The sequence below is a fragment of the Oryctolagus cuniculus genome, chromosome 10 (assembly GCF_964237555.1).
Source record: "Oryctolagus cuniculus chromosome 10, mOryCun1.1, whole genome shotgun sequence".
NCBI classification, from domain to species: domain Eukaryota; kingdom Metazoa; phylum Chordata; class Mammalia; order Lagomorpha; family Leporidae; genus Oryctolagus; species Oryctolagus cuniculus.
Genome location: NC_091441.1, coordinates 99,208,543 through 99,224,800, shown reverse-complemented (window position 1 = coordinate 99,224,800; position 16,258 = coordinate 99,208,543). Strand labels below are relative to the sequence as shown.

Sequence of the window (16,258 nt, the reverse complement as noted above, 5' to 3'; positions counted from 1 at the left end):
CTTCATTCTTAATTTTTTTTTTTTTTTAAATTTTTTGACAGGCAGAGTGGACAGTGAGAGAGAGAGACAGAGAGAAAGGTCTTCCTTTGCCGTTGGTTCACCCTCCAATGGCCGCCGCGGCCGGCGCACCGCGCTGATCCGATGGCGGGAGCCAGGAGCCAGGTGCTTTTCCTGGTCTCCCATGGGGTGCAGGGCCCAAGCACCTGGGCCATCCTCCACTGCACTCCCGGGCCACAGCAGAGAGCTGGCATGGAAGAGGGGCAACCGGGACAGAATCCGGCGCCCCAACCGGGACTAGAACCCGGTGTGCCAGCGCCGCTAGGCGGAGGATTAGCCTAGTGAGCCACGGCGCCGGCCGGAACCTTCATTCTTACACAGAGATGCTGAATAAATAGTTGGCTGTTGATTAGATCTATCTCTGGTTTCCTATACCTATTTCTAATCAGATAGTTCCCATGTCATCAGCCTAGAATTACATAAGACTTCTTGATGACCCACTGTATACAGGCAGTCCATAAGTGCAGGAGTACTCAAGTAGACAAGCATATATTTTCCTTGACTGCTGAACACAGAATGGAAAAGGCTTAGGTGGCAGTGTGTCTCATAGGGCAGGCACTGAAGCTTGGAGGGAAGCTCCATGAAGGATGAAAAAGAGAAGGCTCATGATATGTTTGAGAAGTTGGAAGAGTTTCATGGGGCTGAACATTGGGGTTGAGTGATGGAAGATAAGGCTGATTAAACAAATGGAGGCCAGGTCATAAACTTTTTTTATCTTGAATGCTATGCTAAGGCTTTACCTTAAAGGCAACAGGAGATCATGGAATGATTTTAAGCAGTATATTCATCTAGCTTTGTGTTCTGGAGAGATTGTTAGCCATGTGGAAGGTAAGTTTTTAGGGAGACTGCTGCAACAAGTGGTAAGACATGATTGCTTGAGAGGAGGCCCTGAGCATGGTAAGGAAAGTAGCTGAGAGAGGGTATGAAATCCACCAGTCTTTATGATCAATATGTTGGGGAAAGGGAAAAGTCTTTGATGATGCCCAGGTTTCTTTTGCATATCTGGGAAAAGGGGCAGTAAAAACCTTGCAATTAAAGATTGGAGGGAAGAGTGACAAAGATATAGGAGCAGGAGAAGGGTTATCATTTATAACGAGAGAATTGAGCAGATCTCTGTACTGGTAAACAAAACCAATAGCCAGAGGAAGTTGTGCCTGTGGGGAAAGGGAGACAACTGATAGAACAAATCCCTAAGGAGACTGGCTGGGGCCCAATGCTCTGGCATTTTGGCTTAATTTGATCACCTCCCACTGTAAGAGATGTATTTTTGTATCATGGCCCAGTCATCATGGGTGTGGGTGTGTGTAGTTGCAAAAGAAGTCAGCATTCACAGGCTTCCTCCAAGGCAGGCACCCTAGGACAATCTCCTGCCCTCTGCCAGGTGGGCTCCCCAGTCTTATGGCACTGGGTAGTAAACCCTTGGGAGGAATTTTTCTGGAGGGGAAGGAAAAACGGCAGAAAGAACTGAACCCCTTCCCTTAGAAGCCCCAGTTAGAACGAAGACAGCATGCTCAGCTCTCAGTTCTCTGCTGAGCTGCCCACCTGGCCTGCCAAGTGTGTTCTCTCAATTTAACCACCTAAAGTAACCTTGCTTTCCCCAGTCTGACTGGGCACTCTCTGTTAGATTCTGTCTCTTCAACTCTTAGAGATGTCCTACCCCAATAAACTTTGCTACTTTGCTTACCACAGAGGGGAAAAAGTCATTATAAAATATACTTGATTTTATATGATAAAAAAGCAACATTTCATTCTTACGCAATGAGCTTTGATATATCTGTTGTAGTCTATTTTATTTTCATTTCTAAGATGTAGTAAGGTAAAACCACTTAATGGGCCATCCCATCGTGTCCGTCTCTGTGATTTGAAATACAGTAGGGTGGGACAAAGGTGAAGGAGCCAGCCACTAGGAGGAAGGACACCTTATCCCTGAATCATTGAAACCAGCCTGTGCTGGTTGCAGAAAGAGACCCTTCTCTTGTCAGCACTTTTCATAACAGTCTTCTGACTCTCCTCCTTCTCAGTCCTCTTCTCTTCTCCTTTTTCTTTTATCATAAAGTGAAGCTGTTTTCCAGGACTGTGCCCTCAGTACTTATTTATTCCTTTTTTTTTTTTTTAAGATTTATTTATTTTTGGAAGAGTTACAGAGAGAGGGAGAAATAAAGAAAGAGATCTTCTATCTGCTGATTCACTCTCCATATGGTCACAGTGGCCAGGGCTGGACCAGGCTAAAGCCAGAAGCTTCATCCAAGTCTCCCACATAAGTTGCAAAGGTCCAGATACTTGGACCATCTTTCACTGCTTTCTCCAGGCCATTAACAGGGAGCTGAATTGTAAGTGGAGCAACCAGGACGGAAACTGGTACCCATAGGAATGCTGGCATCATAGGCAGTGGATTTACCCACTGTTCCACAATGCCAGTCCCAGTACTCAGTACTCATTCTTTTTTTTTTTTTTTTTTTTTTTTTTGACAGGCAGAGTGGACAGTGAGAGAGAGAGAAAGGTCTTCCTTTGCCATTGGTTCACCCTCCAATGGCTGCCGCGGCCAGCGCATCGCGCTGATCGGATGGCAGAAGCCAGGTACTTATCCTGGTCTCCCATTCGGGTGCAGGGCCCAAGCACTTGGGCCATTCTCCACTGCACTCCCTGGCCACAGCAGAGAGCTGGCCTGGAAGAGGGGCAACCGGGACAGAATCCGGCGCCCCAACCAGGACTAGAACCCACAAGGTGAAGGATTAGCCTATTGAGCCGTGGTGCTGGCCACTCATTTATTCTTTTTTTTTTTTTTTTAATGTATTTATTATATTTGAAAGGCAGAGTTACAGACACAGAGTGAGGCAGAGACAGAGAGGTCTTCATCCGTTGGTTCACTCCCCAAATGGCTGCAACGGCCAGAGCTGGGCTGGTCCGAAACCAAGAACCAGGAGTTTTTTCCAGGTTTACACGTGGGTGCAGGGGCTCAAGGACTTGGGCCATCCTCCACTGCTTTACTAAGCACATTAGCAGGGAAGTAGATTGGAAATAGAGTAGCCAGGTCTCAAACCAGCGCCCATTTGGGATACTGGTGCCACAGGTGAGGCTTTACCGACTACACCACAATGCCAGCCCTCATTTATTCTTAATAGCTCTGCCCTCTTAACTTCAGTTGTCTCAGTCCCCACCTGTAAACTAGCAAATCCTATGGCTCCATCCCAAGTGGATTCCGTTTTCTTAGCTCGCAGTCATTATTTCCAGTTTCCTCCTGAGCATTTCCTCTTGGGTGCTTCTCAGGCCCCTCATACTAAACAGTTACTAATTATTACATTCTACGTGATACCCTAGTGTAGTCCTGCTCAACTTTCTGGATTCCTTTTTCAGAGTAGTGATAGTCTACCAGGTCCGATCCAGCCCCACTGTTTTTCCCCTTTTATCCAATTAGTAGCCAATTCCTTAATTAACTGTCACCGATCATTCTTGCTCACCTTGAAACCAGATTCCTGATTCCTAGTCTTGGCTTCCTCTGTTCTTTAGTCCTTTCTCTGTATACCAAACCACAAAAGATTTGTAAATAGAAATCTGTTCTTCTGACTTGCCTGCTTTTGAATATATGCCTGGGCTCTAAGATTTCTTTGTCTTAAGGTTCAAGTTCAGGAACCAGGTTTAACTGAATGTTTAAGGCTTTTTACATCTGTTCCCAGGTAATGTCACCTTTGTAAATTCCTACCATTGCTCTCCTGAACAAATGATGTTCTTTGACTTCTCCTGGCTTGTGTCTTCCTTTCTTTCTATAATTTTCTAACTTCTTATGTGTCAAGACCCAATTCAGATATACCTTCCTGTTAGATTTCCTGTCATATTTTCTGGTGCCCCTTTGAAGATTGTATATCTATTATATTTCTTTAACAGGTACCCAATATTGCCACATCATGGTTGAGCTTTTCAGTGTTCTGTTACGAATCTTTTGGCATAATTCTTACATCTTTCCCCATGAACAGACCAAGTTTTGGCCATAACTTGAAACTCAGGGCAAATCTTGGTGCACAGCAGGCGCTCAAAGGTATTGTTTAATATGCTTCATAGGAGGCATATTTGAAACAAGAGTATAGAGTTTTTTATGAAGCTCACATGTAAGTCACCTTGAATGTGATGGTGTCTGAATGTCTGCTTCTCTTGCAGTGATCGTAAACCTGTTGATAAAGAAGAGAGTGACACTAGCAGCAAAGGAGGCTGTGCCCAACAGGCCACTGGCTGGAGGAAAGGGACAGGCCTGGGACATGGCCATCCTGGATTGGCTTCATCAGAGGAGGTGAAATGTTTCTGTTTTGTTGAGGGTGACCTGAATCGAATATATGTAATTTTATTTTGCTGTTTGGCCTAGAATAGCATTCTTGCCTTTTAGATGGGTCTCTCCACTGCTGTTGTAGGACATAAGACCTCAGGAAATCATCAGTTTTTTTTTTTTTTTTTTTTTTTTTTGACAGGCAGAGTGGACAGTGAGAGAGAGAGACAGAGAGAAAGGTCTTCCTTTGCCGTTGGTTCACCCTCCAATGGCCGCCGCGGCCGGCGCGCTGCGGCCGGCGCACCGCGCTGATCCGATGGCAGGAGCCAGGAGCCAGGTGCTTTTCCTGGTCTCCCATGGGGTGCAGGGCCCAAGCACCTGGGCCATCCTCCACTGCACTCCCTGGCCACAGCAGAGGGCTGGCCTGGAAGAGGGGCAACCGGGACAGAATCCGGCGCCCCGACCGGGACTAGAACCCGGTGTGCCGGCGCCGCTAGGCGGAGGATTAGCCTAGTGAGCCGCGGCGCCAGCCGAAATCATCAGTTTTGATCACTGGGTTATAGCTTGGCATGCTGGGCCCTTTGTAGTTTGGTTGGAGTTGAGAAAGAGAGGGAAAAGTTGGAATGGAGTTCGTTGTACTCTTAAACAAGAATAAGCAGTAGAACCATGTAGGAATCAGGTAGTTTGAGATGGAAGAATCATTTGGTTAAAAGAACTAAGGAACTGACAATAAAAGGTATAAGGGTGTCTCCAAGAGTGACTGTTGGTGGAGGTCTTTGATGGCTAGAATTTGGGGAGCATGAAGTTAGTCCGGGTTCCCATGAAGGACTTTGCCTCTCATATTTCAGGAAGAGCCTTTAGCAAAGGTGATAAAAAGAAACATTGCCCATTTTATGGACTTGGCTGCCCCTCTAAAAATGCTCAGCCCTACAGAGCTTCTCACGTGTCTGATATTGAAACCTGTGTTCTGCAGCCATGGCATCACCACCCTCATCCATCTTGGGTATTTGTTCACTAATGAAGATTCCTTCCTGTCCAGAAATGCTATGGGCAAAGACCATCCCAGAAGCTAATTAATTCATAGGGGCCACTATACTATTTGTCTTTGTTTAGCAGACTGAAGGCCGGATGAAAGGAACTGGAGTTGGGGCCCCAGGAAGAACCAGCAAGAGACAGTCCAACGAGACTTACCGAGACGCTGTTCGGAGGGTCATGTTTGCTCGGTATAAAGAACTTGATTAAGAATGGAGACAAGTCCACAGGACACAACTTCCTTGTTTCGTTTGTCCGTCTCTCCTTTTGTTTTGTTACTGTTCTTGCTGCTAGAACTTTTTTAAATAAACTTTTTTTCAATGTGATTATATTTTGTTAAATTTTTCTCCCAAATATGGTGAGGGATGGCTAATTGTAGGAGGAAAAGAATATCTTGGTATTATCTTGATATGGGTCCATATAAGCTGATATTAAAATGGTAACTCATACTGCAGTGAGCCCTGGAGTACTTCCTGCTGTCAGTGTGAGTAGGTGTATCACAGGGACCTTTGAACTGTAGCTTATGTGAATACTGTCATGTTTTAAAATTTATTTAAACTTAAAATTTGTTAATTTAAATATAAACTTATCTTTCAAATGAAATCAGATAAAATAGCATCTCATTATTTGTTTATGATTTTTCGGTAACTGTTAAGGTAGAACATATTTCCATACGTTGGTTTACAACTTGTTAGACCTGAAAAGTACTCTTCTGACTTCCCCGCTGTTGCCGTCAGGGGAGCAACAGTGTGGCAACTCAGAGTGCCCGCTGGGTGCTTGATTCTTCACACTTTGTGGTTGGCACAATAAGTATTACCATTCCTTTATAGCCACTGCCCCAGCTCTCCCTCCATAGCTAAAACTCCCCAAAGAGTTATATGCCCTCTTTCAAATCTTTCTCAATTTTCCAATCATTTCATAAAGATTGCTCCAAAAAATTAAAAGGACTGTATACTGTATTACAACTTTGAAAAATAATTCCTCTAGGTTACATGTTACACTAAATTGCACTTTGCAGATATGTCAGGAGAAGAATGATTCTTAGGGAGAGAGCTAGGTATTTAAAACAGCAACTTCATGGTGTGAGGCAGGAATCTATCCACTCTTGTAAAGAAACAGATTCCATATTTTAGGCTTTACAGGTCACATGATCTCTATTGTAACTATTTAGTTCTGAGGCTTTAATTCAATGAAGTGACAATCACAGGACACAAGCCTGTAGATTGTTGTTTGCCAACCCTCAGTCCAAGGGCATTGTCTGAATGCATAAGGTAGGAACAAGGAGGGCCAAACTGTACTCTGTTCACAAACAAAAAGTGGGGGAAAGGGTAGACAGGAGCAGGAGATGTAAAGGGGTTCATATACTAAGGAGAAAGCATTACCAGAAACAGGAATGATAAATGTGAATTTAAATTGTTCACCTTGCTTTGCCCAGATATAATTCCTTTCTTTTAATTTTAAGTCTGTTTACCCCTCCAAAATCAGGAGCACATTAGCTTAGGAATTGAGAGATGTGGTTTCTCTGACCTAATACTACAAAATGGACCGTTTGAATCTTTGAATTTCAGACAGGTACACTCAAAGAGACCTTCTTGTCTAATCTGTGGTCTTGCAGGTGTATCTGTAGTGCATCTCATTACTTTCTGTCTGAATAGGTCAGAAACCTTTTTGGAAACTGATCCACTTTTATATTGAATTGGCCAGACCAGGTTTTCCTTCTAATCCTTTGTCACCCCACTGGAGCTGGAGTGAACTGGGTATGGGGCATGTCAAATTCTTAACTATTGAAATGGTTTTTGTTTTCAAAATTTTATTTGTTTAAAAGGAAGAGTTAGAAAGAGGGAGAGACAGAAAAAGAGATATCTTTCATCTGCTGGCTCACTCCCCAAATGGCCACAACAGCCTGGATTGGGCCAGGCCAAAGTCAGGAGCCCAAAACTCTATACAAGTCTCCCACATGGGTGGCAGGGGTCCAGGTACTTGAGCCATCCTCCACTGTTTTCCCAGGTGCGTTGGCAGGAAGCTGCATTGGAAGCAGAGCAGCCAGGGCATGAATCAAAACTTGTATGGGATGCTGGCATTGTAGGTGGCAGCTTAATCTGTACCACAGTGCTAGCCCCAACTGTTAAAATTGCTAACCCCAGTTACTGGTTTTCCAGCAGAAGCACCATCTAGTTACTAAGTTGTTGGTCTGTGAATAATTTGAGAGCTTAATGTATTTGTCACTGGTTCTTACAGCAAGACCATTTTTGGTCTCTGTGCCGTGGGACTCAGTCCACTGAGAAAAATGGACATCGATCAATTACTAATGTGATAAGAACCTCAAGGGAGAAGTACTATCAGTTGTTGGGATGGAATGATTTGGACTTGATTCTTGTTTGGTGGCAGTAACATCATCCCTAAAGACATGTTCAGGCTCATATCTCAGAGACAAGTTTGACCCATTGCCTAGTTTTCAAACAGTTTTTTTTCATAGTTTGGTTTTACCATTTAAAGGAAATTTAGCTTTTGGAAATATGAAGTGTCTTCAGAAAATTGCATGGCAATGTGTATTCAGAAAAAATTATGCATGCATTTCCAAACTTTTTGCACCAAAGCAAACTTCTAATTTCATTTTCCATGAACTTTTTGAAGTACCCTCTTTTATTTGACGGCCGGTGCCGCGGCTCAGTAGGCTAATCCTCTGCCTTGCAGCACCTAGTCGGGGTGCTAGATTCTGTCCCGGTTGCTCCTCTTCCAGGCCAGCTCTCTGCTGTGGCCAGGGAGTGTAGTGGAGAATGGCCCAAGTGCTTGGGCCCTGCACCCCATGGGAGACCAGAAGAAGCACCTGGCTCCTGCCTTTGGATCAGCGCAGTGTGCCGGCCACTGGAGGGTGAACCAGCGGCAAAGGAAGACCTTTCTCTCTCTCTCTCTCTCTCTCTCTCTCTCTCACTGTCCACTCTGCCTGTCAAAAAAAAAAAAAAAGATTTATTTATTTATTTGAAAGGCAGAATTAGAAAGAGGCAGAGAGAGAGGTCTTTCATCTGCTGGTTTATTCCTCAAATGGCCACAATGGCGAGAGCTGGGCCAGTCCAAACCCAGGAGCTGCTTCTGGGTCTCCCAGGCAGGTATAGAGGCCCAAGGACTTGTGCCATCTTCTACTGCTTTCCCAGGCCATAGCAGAGAGCTGGATCAGAAGTGGAGCAGCCAGGACGTGAACTGGTGCCCATATGAGGATGCCAGTACTGCAGGTGGCAGCTTTATCTGCTATGCCACAGTATCACCCTCTGAAATACTCTTAAGATCTAAACTTTTCAGTACACCTTAAAAGCAGTACTTTGGTACTGATGAGAGTAGAAGTGGGTGTGGAAAATGTCACTCTGTGATATCCTTAGGAAGTTCTCAGAGGCCTTTAATCAGAATTCCAGAACAGGGACTCTGGGTAATTTTTTTAAAAGATGTATTTATTTATTTGAAAGGCAGAGTTACAGAGAGGCAGAGAGAGAGAGTGATCTTCCATCTGCTGGTTCACTCCCCAGATGGCCGAAACAGTCGGAGCTGTACTGCTCCAAAGCCAGGAGCCAGGAGCTTCTTCCCCGTCTCCCTGGGTAATTTTCTTTACTCCCATATGCTTAGGACCTGCCACATGGCCTAACAAAGAAGGCACTCAGTAAATTAAAAATAATGCTGAGGAGCTAGAGATGTGGCATGGTGGATTAAGCCACTGTCTGTAACAGCGACATTCCATTTATAGGTGCTGGTTGGAGTCCTGGCTGCTCTGTTTCCCATCTAGCTCCCTGGTAATCTACTTGGGAAAGGAGCAGAAGATGGCTCAGGTCCTCAGGCCCCATGCACCCATGCTCAAGACCCAAGTTCATCATTTCATTAAATTGGAGATTTTTTTTTTTTAATATCCAAAAAGTGTGAAAGACAAAGGACTACTCTTTATTGAATATATGTAGTTTTCTTTAAAATGACAACAAATTACTTTGCTGTCTTCGTTTTTGTTACATCAACTGTGAGGCTTTTTTTTTTTTTTTTAAGATTTATTTTTATTTATTTGAAGAAGTAGAGAGAGAGAGATCTTCCATCTGCTTGTTCACAATGGCCAGAGCTCAGCTGATCTGAAGTCAGGAACCAGGAGCTTTTTCTGGGTCTCTCACATGAGTGCAGGGGCCCAAGGACTTGGGCCATCTTCTACTGCTTTCCTAGGCCATAGCAGAGAGCTGGATCAGAAGAGGAGCAGTCCGGACTAGAACCAGTGACCATATGGGATATCAGCACTGCAGCTTTAACTTGCTGCAACACAGTGCCACCCCCCACCCCCCGAGACAGGCTTTTGAGGGCATGGTTCTGGAGTTCTACAGGGCAGTATCCACAAAGAAAGTCAGCTACCAGAGACAATTTTTAGTATGGCACTTAAATGCAGATGAAATGAATATCTTTTCTAGGGACAGCATTCAAGCTTAAGAATGATTTTGTGTCATATATGAATAGCCACATAGCTTTTCTCACAGGTGACAAGCTCAGCCCAGGAAGCACTCCAAGGGTTGTTCAAAATTGCTGTTGAACTGCTTTGGTGACCACTGATTCTAGTAGAGCTGCTGGTGACCATTGATTCTAGTAGATTCTGGATTCTTGGCATCTGTATCATCTGTTGAAGGGCTTGCATTGACCTCATCTGTGTTTAATATTTAAGTTTCTTAGGCAAATACATTATCTGAATGTCACTGTGGAATCATTTACATGTACTTTTTTCCTGATAATGAAAATTCTACATGCTCCATTATAAACTGTACACTCTATGAAGGCTCAGACATACAAATGAAAAAGTTGAAACATTGAAAAAATACATATTGGGGGTTTTATATAGAAAAGAAAGGGAGAAAATTACTCCTAAGTCCAAATCCAGGGATTTCTTTTTCCAGACATTTTTTTATTTTTTAAAAATCTGTTGATTGAAAAGAAAGTGATAGGGAAAGAGATCTTCTTCTCTGGTTCACTCCCCAGAGAGCCTCAATGGCCAGGGCTATGCCATACCAAAGCCAGGAGCCTAGAACTCCATGAGGGTCTCCCATTTGACTGGCAGGTACTCAAGCATTTGGTGCATGTTCTGCCTTCCCAGGAGCATTAACAGGGAGAGGGATCCAAAGTGAAGAGGCCAGGAATCAAAACCAGCACTCATACGGGGTTCTGGTATCGCAGGCCACTCGCTGCACCACAATGCCAACTTCCACCATCATGTTTTTATCTAAATTTTCAGTGTCACTTAATCCCCTTAATATAGAAATTTATGGTAAGCTATATAGTTAGAACATGTTTGAGGACTTTTCCAGAAAAAATATTTTTTTTTTTCTGGGATACTGAAACTCCTTCTATGTACTTTTTTTTTTTTTTTTTTTAAACAGGCAGAGTGGATGCTGAGAGAGACCAAGAGAAAGGTCTTGCTTTTGCCGTTGGTTCACCCTCCAATGGCCACTGCAGCCGGTGCACCGCGCTGATCCGAAGGCAGAAGCCAGGTGCCTCTCCTGGTCTCCCATTCGGGTATAGGGCCCCCTCCACTGCACTCCCTGGCCACAGCAGAGAGCTGGCCTGGAAAAGGGGCAACCGGGACAGAATCCGGTGCCCCGACCGGGACTAGAACCAAGTGTGCCGGCGCCGCAGGCGGAGGATTAGCCTAGTGAGCCACGGTGCCGGCTCTTCTATGTACTCTTAATAGATTTCTTATCTAGTGAGAGAAGAGTAGTAGGACAGGTGCTGTTTTTCATAACTAATACTTTTCTCTGCCTTTATATGGTTTTTTCAGCCTGCACTGAAAAATGACCTGAAAAATCAGCTCCACTAAAATCTATCTAAAAACACGAGGACAAGCCATGCCAACTGGATACTTAGGAATACCACCACCTCACTGGCCAGAGTCCAAAATATTCCTTTGACTTTTCCAAGCATCTTTGCTTTGCCACAAATGTTCTACTTTAGTTTTGGTGATGGATTGGTTTGTTCATTCAACAAATATTTACCGAGTTTGCACCATGTTCCAGGCACTGGTAATATGGTAGTGAACTGAAGAAAAGCCCCTGTCTTTTGTTTACATTCTAGTGATTGAGGGCAGAGACTCTTAAATTAGTTCAATTCCCAGCTCAGCCACTATTGTTAGCTTTGTATGACCTACTGTCTCTGAAATAAGGACAGGGCTGGCCTTGACTAGGACAAACAGTAGAGACAGCTTCAAATGGTCAGATTCCAGATGTACTTTGAAGGTTTAGCTAACAAGATCTGCTGATATAATGGGTGCAAGAAAATGAGAGAAATCAAATGACTCCAAGGTTTTTTATCCTGAATAACTGGAAAGGAGGCTGTTGCCATTTATTAGCTAAAGAAGGCAGTGGAGGAGATGAGGAGGAATTTGGCTGTGTTAACTTTGAGATGCCAATCCATCGTCGGTTGAGCCCGGAAAGTGACTTTCCTTGGCCCCTACTTTAGAGAATATCCATGCAGTGACATCCTGAAGACCTGACTACAAGAATTCCCTCCGTTGTCATAAACCGCAATTTCCCTATCTGCAATTTGAGTTTAATAACTACCCATAGGGAGGCTGGGTATGGGGGGAAGAACCGCCATAATCCAAAAATTGTACTTCTGAAATTTATATTTATTAAATACAATTTTTCTATTAAAAATACCCTTAGATTATAGAGTTTGTAAAGCATCTAGCACCATAATCTAACGTAACGTCTAGTGAAGTAATCAGCTAATATTCCTTCTCTTGAAGCCAGATTAAACGTTTTGTGCCGGTGAAGGCAAAGAGCGCCTAACAAAGGCGAACAATTACTACGCCTGGTTGAGAGGAGCCCTGAAAGTTCTAATCCGGGTCCTCAAAGGCAGATTGGCAACTCTGTCGTAATTTAGAAAAAAAAAAAAGAGAAATACGCAAGAAAATAACTGGGCGTATTGACAGGCTGCCCCGGCGACCACACTTCCCGGCAGGCCTCGCGCAGTTAGGCGCCCTCGCGGATTGGGCGGCTCCGCAGAGGCGGGAGGCAGGGGGAGGGGACAGGCGCGAGGTATTGTGGGTAGGAGACGGCTGTCGGCGGAGGCGCCATTTTGTGGAGCGGCCGAATCCTGTCGGAGGTTCTGGGGCGCAGCACAGCTGCTGCTGCGGCTTCGGTCCCTCCTGGGGGTAAGTGCGACGGCCATCCTTAACGACCGGCGGTTCTTGCCGTTGGGGCCGGCCCCTGAGCTTTCCTGTCAGCTCCAGGAGGTAGCCGATCGGTCCCAGCCGGTCCTCTCAAGGGGCCAAACTGTTCTAGGCGTTGTAGGGCCGCGCCCCTTCTCGCCGCCGGGTCTCTCAGCTTCCAAAGGCCACCTCCCTGCTTGAACGTTGGCTCGCTACTTTTGGGCTGTGAGTTTGCCCCTTGCTGGGGCGTGTCTACGAGTCCCCAACCGAACGGAGCGGTGGAGCCGTCGCCTGACTCTCGGGCGCTCTTCCGGAGCGCCTCGGACCAGCGGCCATCGCCCGGCTTCTGCGACTGAATTTCCCTCTCCGAAAGGCTTTTCGGTGGTGACTGATCTGCAGCCTGGGAACTTCTTGGGAGGCAGGAGGGGCGTGTGTAGGTAGGGAAGGCCGGACGCCCGAGTCGGGTCGCGCAGGCCGTGTCGCCGCCATCTCGGCCGCAGCACCCGGAGGAGGTGGGTGAAGGCACCGTCTGGGAGACAAGGGGCCATAGCAGCGATTCTGCTCCGGGACTTGTTTTCCCCTCATGATCCTTTTCACTCAATTCACATTTTTGTCGAGTGCCTGCTCTAGGCTAGGTACTGGGGACAGCTGTAACTAACCGGTTTCTCGAACACGGCCCAGCTGTGTGGTGTCTCATAACCGCGTCTAGCGGGAGCTGCTGCTCGCTGCTCGGCCCAAGGCATGGTTGTTACCGAAGAGTTAAATCGTGTCGAGGTTTGCTGTTGTCTGGTTGAAATATTTTGATCAGCGGTTGCATTATAAATGTAGTAGATTTCAAAACTCAGCATTTGTTCAGGCTTCTCAAGAGGTTCCAATGGAAAAGTTTTGAATTTCGCATTGCTCCTTATATTGATACAGTCACCGGGATCAATATTTTAACGGTCAGTCCCCATTGGAGTTGCTTTGATTCTGAACTCGCGGAGCTGATTGCAGCTCTGCCCTTTTTGCTTTGTAATCCTAAAGCAAGAGCAGGGAAGTTGTCTTCTGCTTACTTCCGTATGTGGGTTTGTTATTGAATATGAATTATTTTTAAAAATGCGTAATCTTCCCGCTGTGCTCATTGTTAACATGTTGACTTGCTTTTTGGCTTTGACAGTTGTTCTCACTCTAGATAATCACTGTTAATGATTTGATAAAGGTTTGATGAAACTCAGCCAGTAGTATCAGTTTATAGAGAGGCTGACTTAAGTGATCTCTGAGATTTGCAGCAACCAATCTCTTTTGTCTCCTAGCAGAAATAAGACAAACGTTTTGGAGGTGTGTTCTAGATCTTCAGTGGAACAATGGGTTCAGACAAACGGTAAGTTATTACAGTATTGCCTTTGAGCTCAGCCTTTTAGTGGGAACTGCACTGTTTGCTCAAAATTGCTTATGGCACAAATACTTGAATGTCTGTTTTGTGGGAAGCATTGCTAATGAGAACCTTTATGCCCCTACTGTGACAGACTGCAATCTAGTGAAAAAATTAAAGTACTGTGCAAACTAAGCTGTGATAAAAGTTGAGGGTGCTGTTAAACTTATCAGAAGCATGTTTTTTTCTTGAATACAGCCTGGAAAGCTTTCTGAAGAAACTAATTGCTAAGATGAAGGCTAAGTAAGAATTACTTTCTTACTTAAAAAGCAGGGCAGGTGGAATGGGTCACTAAGGGTTTCTAGTGTGGATAACAGCCTATGCAGACACATAGTGCCTGGCGGTGCTGAGCAGTTAATGGATTGCCAGTTCTTGGTATTGTCCCCTTAATAGTGAGATGATCCAGGATTATAACTGATAGGCTTGGGACCATCTGTTACATGAAGAAAGAAAGAACCAAAAAATTAGTGAAGAATTGAGAGAATGTGTCTGCTGTGTCAACAATGGATACTCCTTTTCAGGCCATTTGATTTAAACACATAACCTTTTACTTATTCAGTCACCAGCCTTCTTAGGATTGAGACCATTCCCTGTAATAGAGCAAATTGACAGCCCACTGGGACTTCATTGTGTCACATGATGTCATCATCATAATGCTGTGGCAGCAGTCTGTGGTGCCAAGTAACTTTTTAAACATTTACCCTACTTTTTAGAGTCTCTTAGTCCCATACTTAATGTCATGAAGTCTTAGATTACTCGTGTCTTTGGATTTGTACACTCTGAATGAGGCCCTTGTAAACCTTTTTTAAATCTGTTGTCAGGTGGGTTTAAGCCTCAGGTCACTAAATTTTCCCATGGAGCCTGGTTCTGACCAGTAACCAAAAATAAGCCAGATCTTACCTTATAGGAAATAATGATATTTGATGGTGATAATCTTGGTTAACTATCCAGTAATGTCTAACAAAGTGCTTGATTGACAGGCTAACAAAAAAAGACTAACTTAGCTTATCCAGGTTGTTGGTCCGTTTTCTGGTCGGTATGATACCCTTGAGAGTAATAAGCCAGAGTGTGCTGTGCTCTCCTTTGAAAACTAGGCGAAATTCAAGTAATTCCTTTCTTCCTCTCTTTGGTCACTAAGACCCAAAGAGCATGAAAAAAGTAATGTGTAGACCATAAGCTTGAAAAAGTGGAAGAATAAACTTTGAGAACATGGCACTTTTTCCAAAATATTTAACCCAAACATTCAGTAGCTGTATTTTCTGTTTAGCATAAGTTCTTAAAAATTAACTACATTTAGGGATATAGGTATTTTCTCAGTAGTTATCTTTGTAAACTGGAGTTTGGTAGCATTTTAAGGGTTACATTGAACTATTTGGTGGACATACGTTACAAACTGATCTGTGTGGTATGGACTTTTAACCATATTTTCTAAATGTACAGGTTTATTTATATTAAAATTATTTTCCCTGGCAGAGTGAGTAGAACAGAGCGAAGTGGAAGGTACGGTTCCATCATAGACAGAGATGATCGTGATGAGCGTGAATCCAGAAGCAGGCGGAGGGACTCAGATTACAAAAGATCTAGTGATGATCGGAGGGGTGATAGATATGATGACTACCGGGACTATGACAGTCCAGAGGTGAGTGACCAGCAACTGTTATGTACTTGTTAGAATTATGATTTGTATGTACAAAATCCTCAAAATGAGTATACTAAATGTTGAAATCTCTCCTTGAGTAACAACAGCCAAATAGTTATTCTGAAAACTTTCTGAGTTGACTAAACCCTCCAAAGACTGTGCTGGCATTGTGACAGGGGGTAAAGCCACCGCCCGTGATGCCAGTATTTCATATGGGTGCCGGTTTGTGTCCTGGCTGCTCTACTTCCCATCCAGCTCCTTGCTAATACCCTAGGAAAAACAGCAGAAGATGGCCAGAGTACTTAAGCCCCTGCCACCCATGTGGGAGACCCAGGTGAAGCTCATGGCTACAACCTGGCCCAGCCCTGGATGTTGTAGCCATCGGTGGAGTATAGCTGCATGTGGAAGATCTCTCTAACTTCTTCTTTCTCTGTAACTCTGACTTTGAAATAAATAAATCATTTTTTAGAATAATAAATAAAACCCCTAAAAACAAACTGAGCCTTTCAGTGATGGAAATAAAAGGTAAGGTTTACATAGGACTCCCCATGATTTCACAATCATTTAGATCTCACAACAGCACTATGATGTAGGTGCTATTCCCATTGTAAAAATGAAATAGTAGAATCACAATAGCAAGTACTGTGCCTCAGGCTGTGTGTTTCAGTTGCAATCACCTTTTCACCCTTCTTTGCATATGTATACGTA

The 16,258-nt window shown here is 44.3% G+C and overlaps 2 protein-coding genes across 16 annotated transcripts in view; both read left to right on the top strand.

Moving 5' to 3' along the window:
• The window catches only part of RBM6 (RNA binding motif protein 6), a 116,716-nt gene extending 111,046 nt beyond the window's left edge, over window positions 1-5,670 (top strand). For 7 of the 12 annotated variants that reach the window (XM_008260672.4, XM_008260670.4, XM_070050795.1 and 4 more), the window contains exons 20-21: window positions 4,210-4,339; window positions 5,426-5,670. In XM_008260672.4, coding sequence (XP_008258894.2) covers window positions 4,210-4,339; window positions 5,426-5,554 — 259 coding nt within the window. In that variant the 3' untranslated portion in view covers window positions 5,555-5,670. The remainder of the gene's footprint in view (window positions 1-4,209; window positions 4,340-5,425) is intronic. The other 5 variants (XM_070050797.1, XM_002713207.5, XM_008260671.4 and 2 more) reach the window with 1 other exon arrangement.
• Window positions 5,671-12,367: 6,697 nt separating this feature from the next.
• The window catches only part of RBM5 (RNA binding motif protein 5), a 31,438-nt gene continuing 27,547 nt past the window's right edge, over window positions 12,368-16,258 (top strand). Inside the window, exons 1-3 of one of the 4 annotated variants that reach the window (XM_008260673.4) lie at window positions 12,368-12,503; window positions 13,796-13,860; window positions 15,385-15,550. In XM_008260673.4, coding sequence (XP_008258895.1) covers window positions 13,844-13,860; window positions 15,385-15,550 — 183 coding nt within the window. In that variant the 5' untranslated portion in view covers window positions 12,368-12,503; window positions 13,796-13,843. Of the gene's footprint in view, window positions 13,013-13,792; window positions 13,861-15,384; window positions 15,551-16,258 lie in introns of all 4 variants that reach the window. The other 3 variants (XM_008260674.4, XM_051852421.2, XM_070050798.1) reach the window with 3 other exon arrangements.